This window comes from Lolium rigidum, chromosome 4, assembly GCF_022539505.1.
Source record: "Lolium rigidum isolate FL_2022 chromosome 4, APGP_CSIRO_Lrig_0.1, whole genome shotgun sequence".
NCBI classification, from domain to species: domain Eukaryota; kingdom Viridiplantae; phylum Streptophyta; class Magnoliopsida; order Poales; family Poaceae; genus Lolium; species Lolium rigidum.
Genome location: NC_061511.1, coordinates 121,077,320 through 121,094,974, shown reverse-complemented (window position 1 = coordinate 121,094,974; position 17,655 = coordinate 121,077,320). Strand labels below are relative to the sequence as shown.

At 41.3% G+C, this 17,655-nt stretch overlaps 1 protein-coding gene across 1 annotated transcript; it reads left to right on the top strand.

The window, feature by feature from the left end:
- Positions 1-10,784: 10,784 nt before the first annotated feature.
- Positions 10,785-17,227, top strand: LOC124705458 (peroxisome biogenesis protein 12-like). Its single transcript, XM_047237176.1, is given in 11 exon segments — positions 10,785-11,099; positions 12,536-12,641; positions 13,348-13,496; positions 14,485-14,533; positions 14,536-14,739; positions 15,010-15,119; positions 15,378-15,452; positions 15,553-15,639; positions 15,956-16,042; positions 16,483-16,620; positions 16,716-17,227. Coding segments are annotated over 11 exon segments (1,185 nt in total). The 5' UTR covers positions 10,785-10,991; the 3' UTR covers positions 16,788-17,227.
- Positions 17,228-17,655: the final 428 nt, after the last annotated feature.

Here is a 17,655-nt window from a genome sequence, read left to right as displayed (position 1 = left end):
ACTCTATGATATTCAACTGTTATGTCTCGCAAAAACAATCTTCCTGGGATTGCGATGTATGGCATAATAGGCATCCGGACTTAAAAATCCGGGTGTTGACAAGTTGGTATCAGAGCCATTGTTTGACCTTAGGAGACCCTAGTTAGAATGGACGTTCTGAAAAACTTAATTTCAAAAACAAATGAAGTGAAATATTTCTGAAAAACTAAGTCACTTTCTTCTCTTTGAGATCTTTTTAGAAATAAGAAGTCATGCTCTTCCTTAACAATATACCTAAAATTTTGCCACACTTGTTCACCTCTCTAACTTACTCATCCAATTCACTTTCAGATGGAGCCCGCCAACACCAAGTTTTACCAGCTGGGAAATGGTGGGAGCCTGGTGTTCGAGAGGGACTTGGACGCCATGTCTGACTATCTCGGACACCCGCACCTGGAGTTTCACGGAGTCGAAGTCAACGACCAGCCCATAGGGGAACTTCAGTGGGTTATCACCGCTGATCTGAGGGGCAAGATGGAGCCTCCTACTTCTGAGAGGATCCTCTTTTCCTTCAGGGAAAGCAACTGGCTGGACGGACTCGCTCGTGCTCTTCGGGAAGCACTTGCCCGTCTGTTCGGGCAGAATGTGGGAGCACTCCAAGAGGCTCGCTTTGCTCACCTCGCAAGGCGTAACTCCGCTGGAGAACCCATGGACCTGCAATCCCACCCCGAGCTGAAGCACCACGTCGAGCACCTGGACTTTATGTTGTTCCAAACTCAAAAGGAACTTGACAACTCTCGCGTCTACGCCAACCAGACTCACCTTGCACTGGCTCAGCATGCCGATGCCATCAAGATGCTTGCAAAGGACCGCAAGTCACTCCGCCAGCAGCGTACCAAGAAGGACGCTACCATTGCGCGCCTTCGCGCAAAGATAGTATCCTTGGAGGCCACTGTCAAGGCCCAAGAGGACCAGATGAGGGAGATGGAAGAAGAAGGTGAAGACATTCAGGGAGGAGCAGCTTTCCTGAGTGATGATGACGACTTCGAGGAGGATGAGAACACCGATGTGGAGGACTACGAGTTCCTGGAGGCCGGAGAAGATGACTACATCCCGATAGATGTAGATGATGAGTAGTTGCACTTGTTTCACTTGCGTATGTGTGAGTTGTATCCCGTCCCTTGTATCGTAGCTTGGAGAAATGGTTCTTAAAACCATTAATGTGTTAGCTTGTAATGTGTGTTGTTTGAATGAATGAAAGTGTTGTTTGTTGTCCACTTTACAAAGTATTCAAGCTTTAAACTTTTTGAACTTACTCAAAAACAAGCCATAGAAATTCCCTCTTATCTCATGATCTATCTCAATGTTCAGATGACCCCTCCAACCCGTGGCGCAAATCAAGATGCCATGATGCAGATGTTGCAAATCATGTTGGAAGATAGAGAGGCTGAGAGAGCTGAACGACAGGCCAACATTGCAGCACTTCAACAGCTTGCTAACAACAACCATGGCCATGGAAACCATGATCAACCAGGGTCGGAGCTGAAGAATTTCCAAAACACCAACCCTCCGGTGTTCAGCAAAACAGAAGAGCCACTCGATGCTGACGACTGGCTCCAGACCATGGAGAACAATCTAGAAGTTGCGGGAGTCGAAGCCGCGGAAAAAGTCTTGTTTGCCACCCATTACTTAGCAGGACCTGCAAGAGTCTGGTGGACCAGCACCCGTGCTATGAACGCCGGACAGATCATGACTTGGGCAGATTTCAAGCTCAAGTTCAGCAAGTATCACATGCCCCCGGGTCTGATAAAGAAGATGAGGGATGAGTTCCGTGAACTCAAGCAAGGTAGAATGTCCGTGGTAGAATACCGCGACAGGTTTCTCACACTGTCAAGGTATGCCCCGGACGAGACCGACACCACCGAGAAGAGGAAGGAAAGGTTCCTGAACGAACTGCAGACAGTGCTAGTCAACATCCCCTTTTCTGACCTTGAAGCCCTGGTGGATTCCGCCATCCAAATGGAGGGCAAGCTGCATCAAGCCAATGAGAACCGCAAGCGCCGCATGATGAATCAGAGTGGGCCCAGCAATACCCCAAGGTATCGCCCCAGCTCAAGCGGAGGGTTCGCCCCAAGAAACAACAAGCCCCAGACGCAGATGTCACGTCCGGGTTTTCAGAACCGGAGTGGAGGACACTCAAGGCCAGGAGGCCACAACAACAACAACCACCATGCCAACAACAACAACAACTTCAACCGCACCCCAATGAGAGCCCCCAACAACAACAACACCAACACCGCTCCAAGGACTAGGAGCAACGTTGTCCTCGTCGCCCCCAAGGACAAGTCGACTGTGACTTGTTATGAATGTGGAATAGTGGGACACTACTCCAATGAGTGCCCCAAGAAGCTCGCCAAGACCACCCCCAATGCCTCTGCCCCGGCTCAGCAGCAACGCCGTGTCTCCACCGGCAGGAAGTTCACCCCGAACAACCCGAACAACCGCGGCGGCCGCCTTTTCCACATGAACGCCGAGGAAGCCCAGGAAGCACCAGATGTAGTGTTGGGTATGTTCTCTGTTAACTCAATACCTGCAAGAGTGTTGTTTGATTCCGGAGCATCGCATTCGTTTGTTACCGAAGATTTTGCATGCACTAGTAAGATTCAACCAATCAGTTTGAAACATGATAGCTCAAATACCTGGTTCACCTACAAAAGCTAGAAAAATTTGCAAAGATGTACCCATCAGAATCCATGAAATAGATTTTTATGCCAATTTGATTATTCTGGGAACAAAAGGTTTGGAAGTAGTACTGGGTATGGATTGGATGTCGAAACATCATGGATTGGTTGACTGTGCCAAGAAGGCCATCACCATGACTAGTAGCACCGGAATATTAGTAGAACATGTGTCTGAAAGGCTGCCCAGAAAGTTCACCTGCAACCAGAGTTTAGCCAAGCCAACTTTGGATCAAATCAAGGTCGTTTGTCGATACCCCGATGTGTTTCCTGATGATCTACCCGGTATGCCCCCAGATCGGGATATCGAGTTTATCATCGAGTTAATCCCTGGAACAGGACCTATAGCCCAGAGAGCCTATAGCATGAACCCCGCAGAGTTAGTGGAACTGAATAAGCAACTGGATGATATGTTGTACAAAGGTCTGATTTGGCCAAGTGCGTCGCCTTGGAGATCCCCAGTTTTGTTTGTGGATAAGAAAGACGGTGCCACTCGTTTATGTACGGATTACCGTAAGCTTAACGATGTCACCATCAAAAACAAATACCCCTTGCCAAAGATAGAAGACCTATTTGACCAGCTGACCGGTGCCAAAGTGTTCTCTAAGATTGATCTTAGGACTGGTTGCCATCAACTGAAGATTCGTGCAACGGATATTCCTAATACTGCCTTTACCACTAGATATGGATTGTATGAGTACAATGTCATGTCATTTGGATTGACCAATGCCCCCGCTTACTTCATGAATCTCATGAATAAGATCTTTATGAACTTTTTGGATAAGTTTGTCGTTGTCTTCATCGACGACATCCTTATCTACTCCAAATCCGAAGAAGAACATGAGTAACATTTGGAAATTATCCTAGAAACCCTTAGGCAGCACAAGTTGTACGCCAAGTTGAGAAAATGTGAGTTTTGGTTGAAGGAAGTAGGATTCCTGGGACACATCTTGTCTGCAGGAGGAATTGTCGTAGATCCCGCTAAGATCAAAACCGTTGAGGAATGGAAAGCCCCAACCACTCAGACTGAAGTCCGTGCATTTCTCGGATTAGCGGGATATTACCGCAGGTTTGTTGAAGGATTTTCCAGCATCGCAAGACCAATGACTCAACTGTTGAAGAAGGACAAGAAGTTTGACTGGAATGACAAGTGTGAAGAGATTTTCCACCAACTCAAGCGCAGATTAACCACAACCCCAATTTTGATCATGCCCGATATCACCAAGCCATTTGACGTCTATTGTGACGCATCCAAGATTGGTCTTGGATGTGTGTTGATGCAAGAAGGCAAGGTGATATCATACCTGTCAAGGCAACTGAAGCAACATGAGCCGAACTACCCAACCCATGACTTGGAGTTAGCAGCCGTAGTCTTAGCCTTGAAAGTATGGCGTCATTACCTCATGGGTAATCGATGCGAGATCTATTCAGATCACAAGAGCCTGAAGTATATTTTCACCCAGAAGGAGCTGAACATGAGGCAGCGCAGATGGATAGAGTTAATCAAGGATTATGATATGGAAATTCACTATCACCCCGGCAACGCCAATGTGGTAGCGGATGCCCTGAGTAGATAGCCAGTTCAGTTGAACTCCATGATCGCAATAGAACAGCCTAGTTTGTATCAAGAGTTTGAACAATTTGGACTAGAGCTAGTTAGTGAAGGATTTCTAGCGAGCATTGAGCTCCAGCCTACTTTGATGAGTCAAATCAAGGAAGCCCAGAAGGGAAATGCCAGCATTGACGGAATCAAGAGTCAAATAGCTGCAGGAAAGGCACCGGGATTCACAGAAGATGAAGAAGGAGTGTTGTGGTACAACGGACGCCTATGTGTGCCGTCAGATTCATAGTTGAAGCAAGTCATTCTGAAGGAAGCCCATGATACCCTGTATTCCATTCACCCCGGAGGAACCAAAATGTACCAAGACCTGAAGGAACAATTTTGGTGGCATGGAATGAAGCGAGAAATTGGAAGCTACATCGCCAAGTGAGATATCTGTCAACGAGTCAAAGCAGAACATCAGCGACCCGCAGGACTGTTGCAGCCATTACAGATTCCCGAATGGAAGTGGGATTCTGTAGGAATGGGCTTTATCACTGGTTTGCCCAAATCAAGTAGAGGAAATGATTCCATTTGGGTAGTGGTCGATAGATTAACCAAGGTCGCCCATTTCATCCCCGTCAAGACCACATACCAAGGCCCAAAGCTAGCTGAGTTATACATCTCCAGAATAGTCAGCCTGCACAGAACCCCGGAGTCTATAGTGTCAGATAGAGGATCTCAATTCACCTCAAGATTCTGGCAAAAAGTGCATGAAGGACTAGGAACCCGGCTGAATTTCAGCACAACCTATCACCCGCAAACTGACGGACAGACCGAGAGAGTCAATCAGATACTGGAAGATATGTTGAGAGCCTGTGTGCTAGAGTATGGATCTAAGTGGGAAGACTGCCTGCCTTACGCAGAATTCTCGTATAACAACGGTTATCAAGCCAGCTTGCAAATGGCCCCCTTTGAAGCCCTGTACGGAAGGAAGTGTCGTACCCCTCTGAACTGGTCAGAAGTCGGAAATAGTCAAGTCTTCGGCCCCGATATTCTCCGAGAAGCCGAAGAGAAGGTTCACAAGATCCGTGAATACCTCAAGACCTCCCAGTCAAGACAGAAGAGTTACACCGACAAAAGACGCCGAGAGATGACCTTCGACATCGGAGATTTCGTGTATCTCAAGGTCTCACCCCTCAAAGGAATGCAGAGATTCCAACTCAGAGGAAAACTTGCCCCCAGATATGTCGGACCCTTCAAAGTTCTGAGTCGCCGAGGAGAAGTTTCATATCAACTTGAACTACCGGAAGAAATGTCCGCTGTGCACAATGTGTTTCACATATCACTACTTAGGAAATGCTTAGAAGTGTCGGAGAAGACGGAGGTGTTCAAGAACATCGATCACAGATCGGTGGATATCAACAAGGACTTGACGTATCGCGAAGTGCCTATTTGCATCCTGGAAGAAGCTTTCAGAACCACCCGCACTAGAAGTATCAAGTTCTTGAAGATTCAGTGGAGCAACCACACCGAAGAAGAAGCCACTTGGGAGCGAGAAGAAGATATGAAGAAGGAATACCCAGATCTCTTTAGTACCTAGTTTTCTTTAAGATCTCGGGACGAGATCTTTTGTAAGGGGGAAGGGTTTGTAACATCCCAAATTTCAATCAATGAGATATGGTGATTCCCAAAATTCAAAATTTGCAACCAACAATTTTTTTTATTTTTGCATATAGTGCTATGCATAGTTTTGGTGCATTTGTGTGACATTGCCATGAGGTGTGCTTGCAACCATTACCAATGTACTAAAACACTACCCTTGATCCCTTGTGATCACAAAGAAAAGCAAAAACAAAAATAAAAGAATCAAAGTTGGAAAATCACAAAAACCTCACATATGGTTTATGCCATTTTTGAAATTCTTCAACCTAGACCATTTTGGCTTGCACCATTAGTTGGAGATGGTTACTAAACACTTATAAACACTTTTGGAATCAAAGAAACTCAAATCAAATCAAATTTGAATTCAAAAGGAGCTCACATGCACTAATGGTCAAATCTGCCATTTTTAGCATGATGCCCTCTTTGAGCCTCTGTCTTGAGAGATTCTTAAACCAAACAATTCCAAATCTTTGCACCTCATCCAAGATAACATCAAGGTGAACAACTTTTCTATTTGAGGAAATTCAATTGTAAAAAGATTCAATGAGAGGAGATTATTTCTCTCTTACAAGATTTCTTAACACACAAGCCAACCCCTTTTGATTAGTGTTATGATGAATGAATAGCTTGTGTGAACCATGTGTGTGATTAGTATAGCCTTAAGACTTGCTTGGTGATTGTATACTTCGTATTCGATTTTAGACGCTAGTACCGAGGAGTATCAGGAGGAGGAGGTCTACTTCCAGGAAGAAGAAGACCACTTTGATCAGTACACCCACCAAGGCAAGCTAATATTCTTGCAAGCTACCTTAGTGCAAAGCTCTCCTTGAGCAAGGCACTATTACCCTATTACCATGTATTTTACTTTACCAATCCTAGTTTTTATCTTTCAAAGTTTTACTTGGATTTTGCAAGTTTACATTTATAGTTAACTTGAGTCTAGATTTGGTGAAGTGCAAGAACATCAAAGTTAGCCTAGAAAGCTACAAGCTAGATAGCACCCCTCATGCTTAGTTGCTAGTGCTAAATTAAAAATGACTACTCTAGCTGGGAACTTGTGAAACTTGTGAATTCTGAAAACCTTGGAATGATGAGTCATTCTATTGAAAGATTTTGAAGGTGAATGTGACTTGAATAAAATGGTGTCTTTGATGAAAACTGATGATTGGGTTTGGATGCGATACCATTCCAATTCTTTAGTACCCCCACAATACCTGATTATGGGTAAGGCTTTAGCTGGAAATTTATGTGTCTTAGTATGGGTTCCCTCTAAACAAGCGTCATAGAGGTTATGCCGAGGCTGCCTCCGTTGAAAGTGAAATGACGTGAAATGAGGTGAATGTACGACCCAACCCCTGTGCAGTTCCCGGGATAACAGTTGGCTATCACCGGGAGGCCAAGCTCATGGGGAGAGGTGCCTATACTAGGGTGTGTAAGTGAAAGGTTATTGGTTGATGATCCGCGTACTGAGTTACGATTATTCAGGGCTATCCTTGACGGATGTAATCAAATGTTGTGGCACAAGTGTGCAACCTCTGCAGAGTGTAAACTTATTCGAATAGCCGCGTCCGCGGTCATGGACAGTTGGAAAGGCCATACTGTTCCGTCATCAGAACTTTTACAAAAGGGTGACTTATGGTTTGAATTTGAAACGTGACTTTGATTTGAATCACAACAGCGTTGTGGGAATGACACTAATGTTCCCACTTGAGTTAGTTAGCATGTGAGGAGTCTTTTACTAAAAGTGTTATGAACTAAAATTGGCTTTATGCAAAGAACCTAGAGCTTAGCATACCTTCCCTCAAACTGTTAGTGCTTACACTAGTATTAGTTTGCGAGTACTTGAAAGTACTCACGGCTGTGTCCCTGGCTATTCATGGCTAGACTATGAAGCTGAACAGCAGTATGAAGATGAAGGCCAGCAGGACGTCTACGACAACTAGGAGCCTCTTCTAACGTCAAGCGTTGCCTGTGGAATAGATAGTCCACTACTACTTCGCTTCCACTACGTATTATGTAATGATCATTAGATCAAGTGTTGTAATGAGACTGGATCATGTGATCCTTTTTATGTAATGACTACTATGGTGTTGTAATGAATGATGACTCTATGATATTCAACTGTTATGTCTCGCAAAAACAATCTTCCTGGGATTGCGATGTATTGCATAATAGGCATGTGGACTTAAAAATCCGGGTGTTGACAATTTGCAGTCTTACCTCCTTGTAAAGTAGGAGGCTATGTGATCTTCTATAATGAGTCAGTGTTGTAATTCTATAGACATGCCTTGGACCCTCATATGTTTCTGTTGTACCACTCTGAGCGATATAATACTAGTGAAACAGTGTTTCATTGGTGTTATGTCAGACTTGCATACTACACCATGCAATGGTATGCCGGGTCACCACATCTCTGTTGCTAGTGGATACTCTGGACATCTAGATGCGTGTGACTCCAAGAGGGGGTATTTATGCTCGATAGTAGGTTCATGCCTCTAGTTTTCTTCAAGAGTGACAATAACTTCTAAGATTGTAGATGTGTTGTCGCTACTATGGAGAAAACAACAATATTTGATCTGCGGGTAATTCTATTGTTTACTTTATACACATTTCTTAATGCGATAATCTGTTGCTTGCAACTTAATACTAAAAGGGGTTCAGACGATAACCGAAAGGTGGATTATTAGTCATAGACGTAGTTGGATTACGGTCTATGAATTATGTTGTAATGCCCAACAAATCTCATAGTAATCATCTTGTCATGTATGGTCAATATTCTGTCAATTGCCCAGCTGTAATTTGTTCACCCAGCATATTATTTATCTTTATGGAGAGACACCTCTAGTGAACTGTGGACCCCGGTCCTTTCCTTTACACTTATAAATTCAGCCACTGCAATCATGTTCTGTTCACTTTCCGCAAGCTTTGTTCTCTTTAATTACTGCAAACGTCTCTTTCCACTCGATACATTTAATCCTTTGTGTGCATCAAACCGGTGAGATTGATAACCTCACTGTAAGTTGGGGCAAACTATTTTGGTTGTGTTGTGTGCAGGTTCCACGTTGTTGCTTTCGCCGGTAGTACGCCCTGCCACTAATCAGCTAGCAACACCTTCAGAAGTCACGTCTTTCTCCTACTGGTCGATTAAATTTTGGTTTCTTACTGAGGGAAAACTTGCTACTGTGCTCATCATACCTTCCTCTTGATTCCCCAACAATGTGAAGTCGGCGTTACGATAAGCACCATCAGCTACCCTAAATATGGCCCACTAACAGGTATGATTCTCCTTTTATGTTTATATTTAAAATTTATTTAAATTTTAAAAATTCAAATTTTAAAATATCTAAAGTAAAAAATGTTTAAATTTTAAAATGTGCAAAATTGAAAAAAATCAGATCCAAATTTTTTAAAAAGTTTGATTTTTTAAAGATGTTTATATTAAAAAATGTTCAGATCTAAAAAAAAATCAAATTAAAAAAGTTTAGATTTTGAAAAAGTTCATAAAACCCAAAAATGAAAGAAAAACACGGGAACAAAGCCACCGCTTCTGACAAGAGCGATTCGCTTGCCACATGACCACTACATATTAATGACACATGGTTTGACAAATAATAAAAGTGCAAAGAAAATCGTGGTAAATTGTAAAATTTCTCCTGGGCTAAGATTTTGTTTGGTACTAGAGTTTTTATGGGGATTAGTGGATATATAATTATCTAGAATACTGGGTGAAATCCCTACCTTTTACCCAATCTCACAAAACCGCATCCTCAATCCACTAGGTAGGGATAAAGTCTTAGGGATTGAGAAAACAATACACTAAGATTTAGAAAAATAGGGATAAGTACGAATTAAACTCGCTCAATACTCTAGTATCAAATAAAAACAATGTTTTTAGACATAATTGGGGATTTAGAATTTAGTGGGTATTATCTCCACTAATTCCTAAAAAAACCTCTAGTGCCAGGCATTAGGGTTAGCCAAAAATTTGGCAAAACCTATACACCGACCAGGTCGGTGGCTACCGGCCACCGCACACCCCCTGGTCGGGTATGGGCCAGGCCCATTTGTGTCTGTTAGCCTGTAGCAGTTCGTTTTTCGTTTTTCTTTTTTCTTTTCTGGTTTTTTTTCTGTTTTCTTTTCTTTTTTCTTTTTTCTGTTTTCGGTTTTGTTTATATTTTTTCAGATTCGAAAATTTTAATTTTTAAAAATTGTTCAAATTGAGAAAATGTTTAAATTTAAAAATGTTCAAATTTGAAAAGCGTTCAAATTTGAAAACCGTTCAAATTCAAAAACCGTTCAAATTTGAAAAACCGTTCAAATATGAAATTTGTTCAAATTCGAAAGTTGTTCTAATATAAAAATCGTTCAGATTCGAAAATTGTTCAAATATAAAATTTGTTCAAATTCAGAAATGTTCAAATTCGGAAATTGTTCATAGAAAAAAAATACATTTTTGTTCAAATTTAAAAATGTTCAAATCTAAAAAATGTTCAGATTTTTAAGAAGTGATTTTTTAATTTAAAAAACATTTAATTTTGACAAATATTCAGATTTTAAAGAAACAACAAAAAACAAAAAAAAAAAGAAAAAAGAAAAAACGGCTTACCTGATGTTGGGCTGCGGCCCAATTAGTAACCCGGGAGGCGCGCGGGGTGTGCGGCAGCACCATCGACACCGACCAGATCGGTGGACAGCATCTCCCAAAAATTTGGCTAGCCAACTTTTTGGCGGGGTTTGAGTTTGGGCTAAAACTGAAGACACCAAGAAATCTCATGGTTTATTGGCCCGGCTGAAAAGTGCATGAAGCCCATCATCTACTAGTCTCTTCTCCCCCACGTCTCCGTCTCGCTCACATCACAGCTTCTCTTTTGCGCCCCACCTCTCCTTTCCCTCACCGGCGTGGACGCGCACCAAGGCGCCACCGCCACCGGATAACCCCCCACGGTCCACCGCCGGAGTACAGCTCCATCTCTGGAACTCGCCGAGCCGCCGCGTCTGAACATAGGCTCCAGGCTTAACCCTATCCCACGCCCCTTTGTCCCGGAGGAGGCTACGACGGCGGCGGCGCGATGCTGTTCCAGGTGGGAGGACAGGGCGCACGGCCCACCTTCTTCGAGATGTCTGCGGCGCAGCAGCTCCCGGCCAGCCTCCGCGCCGCCCTCTCCTACTCGCTCGGTGTAAGTCGAGCCTCGCCTCTCCGATGCGATCATGCTCATCGATCCGGTCTGGTTAACTAGTTGGTTGTAATCAGGCCACATGTTTTTGGTATTTATCCATGCTTAATAATGTCTGTTCGTGTAGTGATCACTTGGAGATGATTGTAGAGTGTGATTTCTCCTCGTTTTTTTAAGTTATTTGATTGAATCTGTGCCAGTCTTGATCGGTGAGGCAAAAGAATATACTTACCCACATCAGCTAGTAATAGGAATACTAGCGATTTTACAAGTTGCCTCTGCTGCCGCTGAAAGCCACTGTTACTTACTTTTAGGTTGTTTGACTAGCTGCAATGCAATGGCTTGGGTAAACTCATGGTTATGCGTTGAATAGTGAAATTGAGTACAAGTATTCTCTCTTTGAGAGGGACATTGAGCTCACATGGTTCTGATCTGTATGCTAGGGAGACATTGTTAGTTTGCTTGTCATGAATATGCTTGAGGATGATGGGAACTTGTACCTTGCTTGTTAATTGAAGACTGCACACTACAATTAGCATTCTTGTTAACTTGAGCCGGCGGCGACCATGAAATCTGAGCCTTTTCTCCCGTCAGAGCTCCCACTCATGAATCTTAACTGTTAGAGCCGAGATATAGTGGTGAATGAATCTACATAACAATATGGAAAGTTCTCAATATAGTAGCAGGCTGAAAAACACCCAAGAACACCGCTTGCAACAGGACTTCAAAAGCATGTATCTTGACGAGCCACCTTTGTACATATATACAGCTGATGCATACTTGCTTGGATGGTTGTTAGATTTCGCGGTGATTTGATTGCTCCATGTCCATAGAAATAAATTAGACATCTTAAGTCAGCATTATTGGTTGCACCAATTTTCTTTGAGCTTGTTTTCAGCTGCAGTCTGCATTCAACTGATAGACTTTGCCTATATTTAAGAGGGTTGAATACAATTTTTCTTTTGATCTTAGAAAGAGTTGCATCCTGTGATCTTACATCATCATCCAGATTATTTTACTTTTGATCATAGAAACTACGAACTGCATCATTTTTCCCCTTCGTTTGGTGACAAATATAAAAGTATTTTAGGCTGGAGTACACATAACAAGTTTGGGACTTTACCTTGCAAAACATACCCTATAAAAGTCAATAGATTTTTTCTTTATATCAAGGGAATATGAGTGTTTCTAAGGTACTTAAGTGTTACTCTACTAAAGGCTTTTTATGAAAAAGGAGCCTGGGTATTGGCACACAACAAGTGCAATTTGTACATGATTTTGGTAAAGCAACGAAATGTTTAGTATCATGACCCGAGTAGTCCTTTTTCCAACTGATGCTTTCTCTGGTTCCCCGAAACAATCACTGTCTGTGTATTTTCTTTTAGTTTTGCGTGCCCTTTCTTTAAATTTCTAATTACGCTATACTGTTATACTTGCAGGTTTTTGCACTAAGAAGGCCATTCTTGCATAAAGTTCTAGATTATGAAGATGAATTTTTTGCATTGTTGATGTCTGTCCTTGAGTCCCATAGTTTACGAACAACAGGTTTGTTGTCACAGTAGTAGAACTTTCTTTTCTGTTGAAAGTTAACTTTGTTTACTTCAAATTTTCAAGAACGGAATATAAATATATGAAACCCTGGAAAAGTATTATTATGTATGTAGTGCTAAGCTTGAGCTTTTTAATTTCCCTTTCAATATCAGCATGATGCCCTGACAAAATAAATAGTTAAATTAAATTAGCATGCGGCACATCAATGAGAGAAATTGCGTACACCACTCTGTGATAGATGTTTCCGCATCTCTTAATTCAGCCCTACACCTAATCATATCAAATCCTCTTAATCATCAGCTCGTCTAATTCAAACAAAAAATGATGCTGCTGTAGTTTAGGTTGCCACTACTTTTGTTCTCTAATGGGAGGCATTGCTGTAACTTTTGGTTTGACGATAGCTTCATCCTGAAGTCACACAATCCTAATATCCAAGAAGGTTCTTTTTTTTTTCCTGTGGAATGGAACCATGTTTGGTTAGAAAAATGGAATGGTCCCCCACCTTAGTACTAACTCCTTCAACAAATGAAAGAAACTACTAGGACTATGTCCTTTTAACCTATTTTAGCCTAGTTGTGGTACTGCAATGATATTATCGATCAAACAAGTCTGACAGGTGATCAACAATTAAGTAGTTATGTTATTAGCTTTTTCCTACAGTGGTTGTAGTTGATTGTAACTTTCCGCACATTTCTTTCAGATGGTTCCTTTTCAGAGTCATTATACGGTCTCAGGCGGAGACCTGTTAAGGTTTCAGTGAACCAAAGTATTCCTGGCGCTGAATCTAATGACAAAGTGTATGACTCTGCACTAAGGAAGCGCCAGAAAACCCTTTCAGTTATTTTTTTGGTATGATGTCCCCTGGCAGAGTTTAATTTCAAGTATTTTCTGCAACTGTATGTTTGATTTGTTATTTCTTGGGTTTAAGTATGTTTATTTATACTGATTTTGCGGTTGCTATTGCCTGCGAGTAACTACTACCCAAGCCCTACTAAATTCATTCCTCTATCGAATGCATCCAACATTAAATCTGGGATCTCATCAGGTTAACACTAAATCACTAAGAATAAAACTCACCTTATGTTATTGTTAGCCCCTGGTGTGATCTTCTAATGTGTAGGTGCTATGAGCCACTCTTTTATTTTGAGCTGCCTTGTTTACCGACACTCCAACAGACATCACTGCCTGGGTTATTTTACATCGCTAGCCATTCAACAATGTGAACATCCATGTGTCCTTTGCTTTAGTTACAGTCCCTTGTATTCTTATTATATCACGAGTGTAGTATTTTCAAACTAAAAGCTGAGCACAGATAAGAATTATGGTTTTCAATCTTCAATCAGGCTGTTGTTCTGTTGGCTGTTGTTTCTAATATTTGCCATCACAGTGATTCTTCCAGTGTAGTTAATTCATGTGAAGAGATCTAGTATTTAATGTGTTTCTGTTATAAACTGCATTGCTGATAATCTATCCATTCCTTGATTCCAGGCATATTAAGCCCCAATTTTTTAACGTACCTGTTTTGAATTTGCTTGGGATGCAACTTTATTTTGCTTAGCATCTCAATGTTAAAATATAATATCTATTCAAGCACTCATATTATTTGAAACCGTGATTTTTTTCTTAATACACTTTCCCAAGGTTCCTCAATAGCACAAACACATCAACGTAGATATTGCCATTGTCAAGTTGAACCATCTAATTTTTATTGTGTCTTGTTAAGATAAGTAGATATGATATGTAAATTGATCTAGACAAATATATATGTAATGATGAAATAACTCTGTTTTGGACTATTTCTTCTATTTATGCTAACCTGCTCTAGATATCTATGTAGGTTGTTTTACCATATTTCAAGTCAAAGTTGCAGTCCATATATAACAAAGAAAGGAAGCAAGATTGCAGGCAAGCCTATGGGATCAGGGTGAGGTTGGTTTAGATGAAGCAGGCTTTGTATCAGATCAACAAGGGGCCACTTCTGAAGCACAAATTGAGACTGCAACTGGAGAAGTGTCACATTTGACACGTCTTAAGACGAGTTTTACGGCACTAATAGGTGTTTGTTATCCATGGATTCATGCAACCAATGAAGGTTGATACGCTACTCATATATCTAAACATCTTCCTAAGCTTCTTCTGTAGCTCATAATTTTGGAGAGCTTACTTCATTGGCGCCAGCCAGTTTCAGTTTTGCTGTTTTATTACTTTTGTATGACCTCCCTTTTCTTGTGTCAGTCAATACACTTTGTCCCGGTTTTTTTGTTTCCATTTTATGTAAGCAAAATAATTCTGCATTGATGCTCTGGCTGTTTCATTATGTGGGTAACAGAAATGTAACTTATGCTGCTATATTGATTTGCAGGCCTTTCATTTGCTTACCAGTTGCTGTATCTGCTGGATGCTACTGCATTTTATAGTCCAGGACTTCATGTGCTTGGGCTTCATGTTTGTCGTGCTACTGGACAAGAGCTGGTATAATACTTACCAGTTTGCATTAGCGTATATATATCTGGTTCGCATGTAACACAACATATAAGAAACATACTTGTCTTACTTTTCATATAAACACATCTTTGCGTAATCTATTTAATTGGATTTGCTTACTGGTAAAAGCCCTTTTTTAATCAAATGAAGCATTGTGAGATGACAAAAGCATTTACTGTTTCCCATTTTGTTTAGATATTATTATTCTGCTGAGATACTTCCTCTTGCTTTTTCTTGACAAAGTAGATGGATTCATCTTCTAGGATATCAAGGATTAGAAGTCGTGAACTCGAGAGACTTCGTGGTCCTCCATGGTTGAAGGTATTAAAGGACTCAGACACTACTCGATAGTGTGATTGCTTACAATTATAAATTGCCAAGAATAACTTTTAACAAAAGTTTATTTATATGATCTGTGCAGACCATGCAAAGGGTGCTCCTTAATTGTATGTATACGACTCTAGATTATGCACAAACTGGTTTAATTGCTGCGGTCTTCTTTTTCAAGGTCAGCTCAAATTTCTGCCATATGAATCCAAGAGACTAATATCTTTTAAGGTTCAGTCACTTGTATAAACATTCTCTCAACAGACGAACAGTTTAGGTAGATTGAGTAGTAGTTTTGATATGAATACTTGGATCTTAGCTTTCTGTTATAAAAATTTATATGGTTGTCCTAGCATACCCTTCGGTAAGTGCATTATGATATAAAACATGATTCCACTGTGGAATCACACTTAATGCTGTGGTTGATATGCATTCTGATGCAAAACACCATTCCATTGTGGAAGCACACTTAATGCTCTCTTTCTAATCCTATTTAGATGATGGAGTGGTGGTATCAATCTGCTGAAGAAAGAATGTCAGCTCCGACTGTATATCCCCCACCCCCTCCTCCGCCACTACCAAAGGTATATCTGCTGACTACTATATGTAGTTGTAAATGTTTGCAAGAAAGCTACTACCACTCTTTGGCATCTGACTATCAATCTCCGACAACTTTGTTATGTGAATCATTGATGATATCAGACTCTTGATTATGCAACTATGCTGTTGTCTGTTGGCTTGTGGAGTACATCCAGTTGTTTACTACTCCCTCCGTTCCTAGATATAAGCCATATAGTTTTTTGAGAAAATTTTCAGAATATAGGGTATATTGCGTTGCACCACTCGTCTAGATAATTTTTTTAGGGATTTGAGTATGTTTCCTTATCTTATGCAAAGTCCTCTATTTTCTCATGTCAATTGTTCAGGGTTAATCCCCTGATGTAATTTTTCCTCCATGTGTGTTCTTTAATTTTTCCTGAGGGAGTATTACGGTTTGATATGGACGTCTTGTCATTTTTGCCAGGTTGCTAAAGATGGACTTCCCTTGCCACCTGACAGGACGCTGTGCCCTCTGTGCTGCCAGAAGCGCAATAACCCCTCTGTTCTTTCTGTTTCTGGTTTTGTGTTCTGCTACAGCTGCATATTCAAGTCCGTCTCTCAGGTAGATATTCTGCTAACCAGCCATTCGAAGTAGCCCTTTTCAGTTTTTCTGTGTTGCATCTCTATAATGTGACATTGTTGATCGTTTCATTACAGCATAAAAGATGCCCTGTGACGTTGATGCCTGCAACTGTTGAACAAATCAGGCGCCTCTTCCATGATTTGTAGCTCGAATAGACACAGTTTCTGCTTCCCGGTAACGAAGAGGAGGCTAGTTATACAAAGTCACGCTTCACAGCCGTCCATTTTCGTGTTACAAAATCACTCATGGCCATGGGCACCGTAGGCGCTGATGATATATCTCCCTGAGGAATCTGTATGTCCATACAGCCCTTTGTGCCATTTTGTTGATCGTTGAAACTTCAACTCAAGATTTAGGTAGTGGGTTATAACTATCAGTAGGTGATTACTGAGTTGATTTATTCAGGGGTTTTGACTGAAGTGGTCCTTATCCATTTTCGTGGCACTCTGTAGTCATGTAGAGGTGTTATATCTGCGTTTTCTATTATGTAGGAATTGGCTGTAATGTTGATGTAAACCTGTAACAATTCGGTTGCTCTGTTTCTCACAAATACGAATTTAACCAATAGGAGTAAATGGTTTTAGGAGTTTCCTGAAGGTTTATTTAAAATATTGAGAATTTCACGAGTGCAAATTTCAGATTCTGTTTGAAAAATTTCAGGTTTTAGTTTGATGTATAGAAAATTGTCAAAAAAAATGATGAAAGAAGACTGTACCACAATACCACCATGTATAAACTGCGTGGTTGTCCCCTTGGACATCTAATTTGTGAATGCCCTGGTCAATTTCAACAGCCTTGTTGGGTCCACTTCTCTTCTCTCATTGTTCTGGGAGCTACTGTTTTTTCGCCTTTGTTCGTACAGACGCCTTCTCTCATCCCTGCAGGCCAAAGAGGTGTGGGGCAGAGGGGCTTGACCATCTCCTTCGTCCTCTCCCAACTCTTGCATGTTTGGTGCTAGTTTTAGGTTTTAATATACCTCCTCTTCTGTGTCATAAATGGATGATTGTATCCAAA